The sequence below is a fragment of the Ailuropoda melanoleuca genome, chromosome 13, assembly GCF_002007445.2.
Source record: "Ailuropoda melanoleuca isolate Jingjing chromosome 13, ASM200744v2, whole genome shotgun sequence".
NCBI classification, from domain to species: Eukaryota; Metazoa; Chordata; class Mammalia; order Carnivora; family Ursidae; genus Ailuropoda; species Ailuropoda melanoleuca.
This window is the reverse complement of record NC_048230.1, coordinates 44592321-44601386: the sequence shown is the minus strand read 5'-3', so window position 1 is coordinate 44601386 and position 9066 is coordinate 44592321. Positions and strand designations below refer to the sequence as shown.

Below are 9066 nucleotides of genomic sequence, written 5' to 3'. Positions count from 1 at the left end.
GGGGCGGCACGTGGCGGGGCCGGGAAGACCCTGCTCGCGCCGGCTTCGCTCCGTCACACGCGTGCCAGAGCCCAGAGGGAGACTTGCTGAGTCATCAGCATGAGGTCACTCGATGCTCATTCTAATGTCTGGTAGAGGGGGGATTTGAGCTGGGGGCCTGGGGTCTGACAGGCGGGAGATAAGAGGAGGAGGAAAACTGGGGAAGGGGCCAGGCCCCGGGCCTGGGGCACCGGTTTCAAGTTTGGACTGGTGTGCGAGTTGAGGGCAGGGTGGGCGAGGAGCAGGTGGAGGGGCCTTGGTGCAGGTTTTTTTTTCGGGCACAATGTGAAGCCCCTGGCCTGCCCATCCCCTCCCAGGCATGATCTTCTCAGGCAGCCGGTCCCTGACCAGCCTCTGGGACAGTTCCCCAAACTGGGAAATAGTTCTCTGAGTGAGAGGAGGGGAGGAGCTTAGGGGGGCCGTGCTTGCCAGGCTGGGAAGCAGGCTTTCCCTGTGACTAGTCTGGTTGGCTAGGCTGGGCAGCCCCTGGGCGGGCAAGAGAGGGATACACCCTGGCCAGAGAGGGAGTCAGCGGGAGAAAGAGGGGTGCCTGTACTCAAGCCCCGGAGGACAGTGGACAGGGCAGGGGACGCAGGTGCAGCTCTACCAGGAAACAGCCCATGAGACGAAGCAGCAGGACTTTGACATCTGGGGAGTGAGGTGTCTGGTGAGCAGACCCTGCCCCTTTTGCCACCTGGCCTTGGGGTTTGGGGCGAAGCTGCAGGTGGTGGTGGCTTTGAGGGTGCCTGGTCTTTGGGGCGCAGCCAGTGGGCTGGCTTGGAAGGCATGAAGAGGAAAAATGCAGTTCCTGACCCACTTGAGGTTGGGGCTCCGTTCTGTGTGGGTGTTAACACACATTGTGGCCCTGGTGGGTGTCAGGCCTCTTGAGGGGGACAGCCTGAGAGTGGTGTGGCCTGAGCTACCTTTCCTGAATGTGTGGGTGGTTCTGGCCTCCATGGGTGGGGGTATTTTGTCTCAACCAGAGCTGACCATTCTTGCCTAGGGGCTCGTGGCTAGGTCAGGCTGGCCTTGTGGTTTGTCTTCAGGGATACCCCTTCCCCCCAACACACACACACACACACACACACACACACACACACACACACACACGCTCACATACTTAGCCTTGGGCTTGTAGATGCCAGATGTTTAACACTTAAGCTGATCTTTTGGCTGGAATTTTATACCTTAGGAAAGCGCAGATTCCTAAAGGGGGTACTCCTTTCAGTCTTCTCATTTATTCTTAGGTGGAAATTAAGTTTTCAACTTTTTTCGGAATGGCTTTCACTGGTGAGGGATTTTGGAGGCGGTGGTTCTGATGGGCAGGGTGGGAGGAAGACCAGGGTAGGCTGGAGCCATGCTGTTGGGGAGGTTTGGCCACTGGAGTTTGCAGGCCAGGAAAAGGAGTAGGGGCTCACTGTCTTGCCTCTTGCCAAGTGTCCGCATCCTAGAGTTTGGGCCCAGGTAGAGGGGATGGAGCTGTCTGAACCTGTTTTCCCTTCCCAGCTGGCTGTCAGCCTGAGTGGGGGGCCCAGGGTACCTTGGTGACTTCAGGCCCACGGGACTGTCCATGCCTTCTCTGCAAGTGGGGCTCAGCCTCTGGAGGATGACTGGGCCCCAGCTCTGGCCCCGTCTTTGGGACACGGAGAAGAGGAAGCTTTTCCTTAATCCAGCCTCCTGGATACCCTCCTTCCGCCTTCTAGAGGTGCCCCAGGCGGTCTCTAACAGTCCATCCCCAGAGGCTATCACTGTCACCTCTGTGTGTGTTCCCAGGTGGGCGGGCGCCGTCAGGAGGCGGAATCGCTGGCTTTGCTGAGCCCTGCCCCTCCCCCACTGCATGCACACGTACACTACACCTTTGATTAGGAGGCGAGTGGCTGCACTTGTGCTGAGTTCAGGCCTTCTGCAGAGGGTGAAATCTGTCGAGGAGGCACTTTTCAGCTCCCAGCCGCCACGCTCGGCACTTTTCTGTGTGATCTCTTCAGGAAGTCACCGTTGTGCTCAGCATTTGGGGGTGGTGGGAGGATGGCTGGTGAGAAAAGCTGGTGCCAGGGCTTTTCCCTTGAGCTGACAATGGAAGGACCGAGGGGATCGTCCCTGCACCCGACTCAGATTCGAGGCTGGGGGAGCCCCCTGTAGCTCGGCCATGAGATCCTGGCCCCCAGGGTGGGTTTGGGGCCCTGAGGATCCTCTGACCTCCAGCTACTGTCTTCTCCATCCTCTGCTCTGGAACAATCCTGGGACTCCTGCCTCAGGACCTGCCTGAGAGCCCTGGGTGACCTGGCTGGCTGTGGTCCGGCATGTCCCGGGGCAAGGCTGGGTGGGGTGGCAGCTCTACCCTGGAGCCACCTTGCACGGCCTCCTCCCTAACCAGTGCTTTATCTTCCCAGTGAGCGTCAGAAGGCCCCCTCAGCCCAGAAAGCCTGCAGGGCTATGATCTCCTGCAACAGGGAGGCCGTGGTCCAACTTTCTCTCCAGCCATTAGCCTTTCTGCACCGAACCTGGAAAGTAGGGGACAGAGGAGTGTCCTCGCCTGAGGGTGTGGTAGGGGCTGGATTAGGTGCACAGAAATGTCCTTGGCAGGGCTTGAGGAAGCAGACGGGCGGGTGTGGGAAGGGCAACTGAATGGGTGTGAGGGGGCCCTTTGGTCCACCCTTCCCCCAAGCCCTTTTGTTGTTGTTCCCTGCGCCATGGTCAGTGGCCCCTGGCGGGGGGCCGGAGCGGCCTGAGCAGGCCCCCGGGTGACCAACCGGGTACTCTTAGGAAATAGCATGGATGGGGTGGGGCAGGGGCACGGGATGCCGCAATCCAAAACCACAGGAAGGTTGCTCCATCAGCGGTGGAGGTGGGCTGAGCCCGGCCTCTGCTGGAGTGCCTGCCACCTGGGGGGGAGCTCCACCAATGCTGACAACAGTCCAGCTCTTCAAAGTGGAAAGTCTGTTGGAGAATCAGGACTCTCCTGCATCCTCCTCTTGGCCTGAGTCCCCACTGGCCCCTAAGCCTTTGTGGGGACAGGGCCCGCTAAGGGGAGGAGGGGTGTAGGAGGCAGGGCCCTGGAGTACACAGGTGCAGGGTCACTGGCCCCAGCCCTCACCTCCTCTTGGCCAGGCTGGCCTTTCTGGCCCCAGCATTGCTCTGCTTAGGCTGCGGGTCCCCTGGGGCTGTGTTGGCTGGCAGCCTTGGGGAGTGCCAGGCCAGGCTGGTGAGGGAGCGGGAGCGGGAGCGATGTGCTGAGTCAGCGTGACTCGCCAGGAACAGCCACGCTCTGGGGCGCACACTGGGGTTATTTTTAAAGCTCCCGGCTTCCTTCTATGTTGGCCCTTCCTGCATCCCTCTCATCTCTTCCCAAGGCCCTTTTCTGGTCTCTGCCTTTCTAACAGCCCTTCCGTTCCCCTTCCCCCATCAGACCCACTGGGTTCCCTAGAGACCAGGTGGACAGGGAGCAGCCTAGCCAGAGGGTGGCAGGTGGTCCTCAGGGCCAGGTATTGGGAGTGGTGAGGTGAGAGGCGAGGCTGGGCGCTGGGCCCCTTGGCCGCGCTCTCTGTGGCCTGGAGAGGGAGAGGGGAGTGGTCTCCAGGGTCCTGACCTCTGCTCCCTGTCTCACAGAGTGCCTGCTTGCTGTGCCCCCGGGTTATGACGACCCCCAATAAAGGAAACAAGGCCTTGAAGGTGAGCGGACAGAGCGGGCCGCGTCTGGAGCTGGGGGTGGCACGGGCGGGCGGGCCCCCGCTAAGCCGTGACCTCGTGCACCGTGCTGCCCCCAGGTGAAGCGGGAGCCGGGGGAGAATGGCACCAGCCTGACTGACGAGGAGCTGGTGACCATGTCGGTGCGGGAGCTGAACCAGCACCTGCGGGGCCTGTCCAAGGAGGAGATTGTGCAGCTGAAGCAGCGGCGGCGCACGCTCAAGAACCGGGGCTACGCCGCCAGCTGCCGCGTCAAGCGCGTGACGCAGAAGGAGGAGCTGGAGAAGCAGAAGGCGGAGCTGCAGCGGGAGGTGGAGAAGCTGGCCTCCGAGAACGCCAGCATGAAGCTGGAGCTCGACGCGCTGCGCTCCAAGTACGAGGCCCTGCAGAACTTCGCCAGGACCGTGGCCCGCAGCCCCGTGGCGCCGGCCCGGGGCCCCCTCGCTGCCGGCTTGGGGCCCCTCGTCCCTGGCAAGGTGGCTGCCACCAGCGTCATCACGATAGTAAAGTCCAAGACGGACGCCCGGTCGTAGGGACGTGCGCTTGCCCGGGCGGGTCTGCAAGGGGCCATTAGGCGCATGGCGAGTTTGGCAGCCCTATCCCCTTCTTTCTCCTCTCCTCTTCTTCCTCTCCTGCCTCCTCCCTTCCCTGCAAAGCACAACCTGCACCCCAGGGGCGCCGGGCTGAGCCCCTTTGATCTCGTCGTTGTCATCATGTGTTTTGTACGTTGGGATTGGTCAGTTCGGCGGTGACGTGGGGTTGCCCCAGTCCCCTTTGTACCAAGGCCGTGCAGGCCTGGAATCCAGAGTTGACCCTGTGGGAACAGAGAAAGATCGAATGAGCACTCTGGGGCTCGTGTGTTTGAGCAGGGAGGGCTCCAGGGCAGGAGGGGCTGCTGTGCACTCCTGGGTGGCCCACAGGCCCTGACAGCTGCTAGCTGGCAGGGGTTTGTGATTCACCCTCAGTGCGGCCAACTGGCATCGATGGGCTCTGCTGCTATGCGTAGGGTGTCCTCGAGGGCCCTGGGTGGGCGGGCCACCAGCCTGGGCGCTACAGGCGCTGGGAGGGATGGGGCATTCCGTGGCTTTGGGCCAGGGGCCATGGCGCTCTAGCCTGACGCATTGCACTGAACAAGACCAAATCACTGGTTGTGAGCATACGTGAAGGGTGTGTCCAGTGTCCTGCGATGGGTCCCGTGTCACTGTTTACATGACCTATTTGTGTGGTTACATAGCCCTTTATTTAAAAGAGAGGAGTTCCTTTTACGAAGTTATTAAATTATATGTTTAAAAGCTAAAGAAAAAAGCTGCAGAGTATTTATAAAACTGTCTTTTTAAAAAAAAAAAACAAGCGAACATTTGACCGTATATATGGACAAGGAAGGAAAGTATAATAGAAACTTTGCTAGTTTAACAAAAGAAAAAAGCAAACAAAAAAAAAAATCCCTTTCTTGTAAACTTATGGACAAGTCTTTGTGGCTGTTGGAGTTTAGTTTTTATATACACAGAGTTATCAGACGTTATTTATAAAACTTAGTTTTAAAAAAGACAAAAAAAAAAAAAAGCCAAGCCGTGAGCGACCACAAGGCGCGTCCTGGCGTCCTCTTTGCTATCTCTTTTGCAATTGTACCGAAAGTGACTTACTCCTTTGCCCTTCCTGCTTCCGTCTCTTGCCGGTGCCGTGGTGTTGTCTGTGCCTGGTGAGGTCTTGTGCAGCGTCACGTGCTGGTGCTTCTGGTGACCTTTGACCTGTGGGTGTCACTTCTTGTGTCTGTTAATCCCGTGTTTGTTTTTTGGATTTGGTTGTGTTTTTGCTTCTGCTGGCTTGCTGGGCCTGGACTGGGGCACAGGGCAGCCCCTGCTTGGGGATCTGCGTATCAGCCCAGCTCCTTCTGCCTCGATGCCTGACCCAGGACCCCAGAGGATCAGATACGGGGCTCTGCCGCTCTCACCTCTGCACAGCCTTGGCTTCGCATGTCTGTGTTAGGCTTGGGCTGATCCGGTGGCAGGGTAGGTGAAATGAGGGGCCATCCCAGAGCATCCCACCCCCCGCTTCCACGCCCACTGCCTCTGGCCATGGCCGGCGGATTGGATTTGCAGGAACCACGGAGTCACTAGGTGCCCCCAGGTGTCTTCCTTTTGGCCTCTAGTCAACACGTGTGGGCTGTGGCCTCCGACCCCAGCTTTGTTCCTGTAGGCTTCATGTGAGCCTCATCAGGGGAACCCCAGGGCCCACGGAGATTCCAGGCCTGCTGCCTCTGTATCCCAGCAGTGCTTCCATGCTGTGAAGGAATGCTTCCCAGGCAAAGCCAGGTGGTCTTGGGGCTCATCTGGGGTGGCCCCTTCTAACCCTGCCTGAGGGCCGGGGTGGGGGGTCTCCCCCAGTGCCAGACAAGGGCTAGAGTCTGCAGGGCCAGGTCCTGTCCCTCACCTTGCCCCGAACATGCTCCAGCGCTTGGCTTTGGGCCTTCCTTTGCCTCCCTTTGGGATCTGTGTCTTCCAGGGATGCGGTGCTCAGCTCATGGAGGTGCTTCTCTCTGGGGCTGAGCCCGCCTCCCCATGGCCCCTCAGGCGAGGCAGCTAGTCTTCCAGACTTGGCCCCAGAAGCTCCTCCTATGCATGGGACAGGAGCTGCCTGCGGTGCCGGCCCTCAAGAGGCCACTGCCCTGTGTCTGGCCACATGGGCCTCGGCTTCTCCTGGAGGTCGCTGGTTGGCTTCTCTGGGGGCCCCGAACCCCTGTAAAGCACAGATGTGTGGGCTGGGGAAGAGAAACTCAGTGCGGCCTGGCAGGGTATAACTTCATGGGCAGCGGGGTTTTCATCCCCAAGTCTGACCCAGGGGCCCGTGGGATAGGAGCAGGGACATGCTGTCAATTTCTGTCGTGTTGATGGGCTTCTCTTGGCTCTAGATGCCCCATCATTCCTGGTTGTACCTGGTCGGCCTGCAGTGGAGATTTTGACCGTTGATACTGAGTACTTAGTGGCTTCCTGCCCCTCCCTGCCGTGTAGCTTTGTTTACCTAGGGTCTAGACGAAAGCTGTCGATGCTAGTTGTAGCAGCAGTGAGCTGGAATCGCATCGTAAGAATCCCTCCCTGAAGAGGGGGAGAAGCCCATGCCCTCCATATCCATTTACGGTCCCCACTTTGGTGCTGGCTGGGAGGTAGTCGGCCATCTGCCAGGCTGGAGACCTGGAGAGCAGAGGAAGGAGGCAGGTTTGGAAAGTGAGAGGCAAGTTGGAGGGTGGGCACAGGTAGAAGAGAAATCGCAGGTCTGGTGTAGAATAGAAAGAGCTCCGGAGTTAGTGAGGCCGTGCTTCCTTGCACGGTGTTTGGATTTGGAGCAACTGTTCCTCGGGTCTGGGAGAGCATCCCGTTCCCATCAAGCCGGCCCCATGGGGCCACTCTGCACTCTGCCCCTTTCCCCCTTCACCTTGGTTTCTTGACAGTAGAGCCTGTGTCCACACGTGACTGGTTTGGTGTCTTTCTGATTCTTGTTAATTCAGTTTTCCTACTGTGAGGGTGTGGTGTTCTTTTTCTCCTCGACTTTTCTGACACAGTGAATCGAGGGCTTTGGCGGAAGCCAAGTCTCCCAAACTTGTCCGCTAAGTAAACCATGATGTGCACCTTCCTTCCCATCTTGCCCTTGCCCACACTCCTCCCTTATCCCAACACGGGCACTCAGATTTTAGAGGAGAACCCTGTGGGAACAGGTCAGCTCCTGCCCTGAGTGTGACCCCAGAGAGACCTCCCCATGGCCCTGGCTGCTGCTCTGGGTGGCACTGCTGTTTGTACAGGTGAGAAGACACGGCTGTTTAGCCGTGTGATGTGCTGGTTTCTGCTGGATGCCAGGTCTCCCCTGGAGGCTCTTCTGCTCTTGGTCCACGCTTCAGGTCTGTGTGCGCAACTCTGACCGTCAGTAGCAGGCTTTGTGATTGGTGCCTGAGCCCATGGCTCTGATCGGCTACAGCCTGCTTTGGGAAGGTGGTCAAGCCCCCTCCTGTCCCTGTTGCCTCCCTCTGAGGTGGCCAGTTGGCTAAAGCTCCCGTCCACAGCTGGGAAGCCCAAGCCACAGCCTGCAGCACCATTTCCGCTCTGGGATCTTGTAAGTTACTTTTTTAGGCTGTGGTTTGGTGAAAGGAACCAACACAGTAACGATTTTTTTCCCCCAGAAGCCACTGAATAATTCTTTTTGGCGCGTTATTGCCTTCCTGTTGGCTGTCTAGTTTTGCAGCAGGTGGGGAAAAGTGGAGGACACACAGGGGCAGGGGTATGGCCTGTCCTACTTCAGGCCTGTGTGTTTGAGCGTGTGCTGTACCTTTGGGCCAGTCACGCACATTTCTGCCCCACGCAGGAGCAGCAGCCCTGGTGCGTGGGTGTCTGGCGAGCCTGAGCTGGAGTGTAGGAGAGTGTGCCCCCAATGAACTGCGAGGGGACAGCCCCTCCAGCAACCTTGTGTCCCAGCCCCTCCCTTCTCCCCATCCCCTCACTTTGCTACTCCCTGAAGCCTTTAACCAAACGGGAGTGGGTACAGAAAGCCTTCTCCTGGCATCTTAGGGCAACAGGACAAGGGCTGCCCAGTGTGTCCAGCTCTGGTGCTCTCCTGGCGCTGAGAGGCTGGGTCCAAGCAGAGTTGATCAGACCCTGCCTGTCCTGCCTAGGGCTGAAACCAGGGGGGCCGGGGAGGTTCCCTGGGACCTGCCAGGGCTGGCAGGGGTGGTTGAAGATCCAGGTGAGGACGGGCCTCCCTGGGGCGGGCCTCGGCCTCAGTGCCCACCCTGCCCTGTGCAGTATTTATTGCTAAATTATTGTCCAGGGGGGGCGGCACTGGGCCGGACCCCGGGTATTTATTGCTGTACATAGTGTATGTTTGTGATATATAAGGTTTTCTTTATTTTGTATATGATCAATAAACACCTTTTAAAGAGACGGTCAGGTGCTTCCTTTGCGCGCTGCGCTTGCGGGGCCGGAAGGGCGGGGCGGGCTCCGCGCGCATGCGCTAGTGCGCGGCCTGCCGGGAGGCGGAAGCGGAAGCGTGGGTCTCCCGGGAGCGATGGCAGCCGGGGGTCCCAGCCGCTCGGAGCGCAAGGCGGCGGAGCGGGTCCGGAGGTTGCGGGAGGAGCAGCAACGGGAGCGCCTCCGCCAGGTACGCCGCTGCCCGCCCCGCGCCGCGCGCCCGGCCCGCGCCGCCCTCACCGCCTGCCCCGCGCCCGCAGGTGTCGCGCATCCTGAGGAAGGCGGCGGCCGAGCGCAGTGCGGAGGAGGGCCGGCTCCTGGCCGAGAGCGAGGACCTGGTGACCGAGTTGCAGGGCCGGAGCAGGCGGCGCGAAGGCCTGAAGCGGCGGCA

General features: G+C 59.5%; 1 protein-coding gene across 3 annotated transcripts; it reads left to right on the top strand.

Annotated features, from left to right (window-relative positions):
• The first annotated feature begins 30 nt into the window (after window positions 1–30).
• On the top strand, window positions 31–8648 carry MAFG (MAF bZIP transcription factor G). 3 transcript variants are annotated; one of them, XM_011223931.3, is made up of 3 exons: window positions 31–104; window positions 3646–3708; window positions 3804–8648. In XM_011223931.3, the coding sequence occupies exons 2-3, from the start codon at window positions 3673–3675 to the stop codon at window positions 4254–4256; spliced, it is 489 nt and encodes a 162-aa protein (XP_011222233.2). In that variant the 5' UTR covers window positions 31–104; window positions 3646–3672; the 3' UTR covers window positions 4257–8648. The 3 variants fall into 3 exon arrangements, with proteins under 3 accessions (XP_011222233.2, XP_011222209.2, XP_011222215.2); XM_011223907.3 differs by lacking the exon at window positions 31–104 and adding an exon at window positions 282–706; XM_011223913.3 differs by lacking the exon at window positions 31–104 and adding an exon at window positions 3154–3400.
• The last annotated feature ends 418 nt before the right edge of the window (window positions 8649–9066 follow it).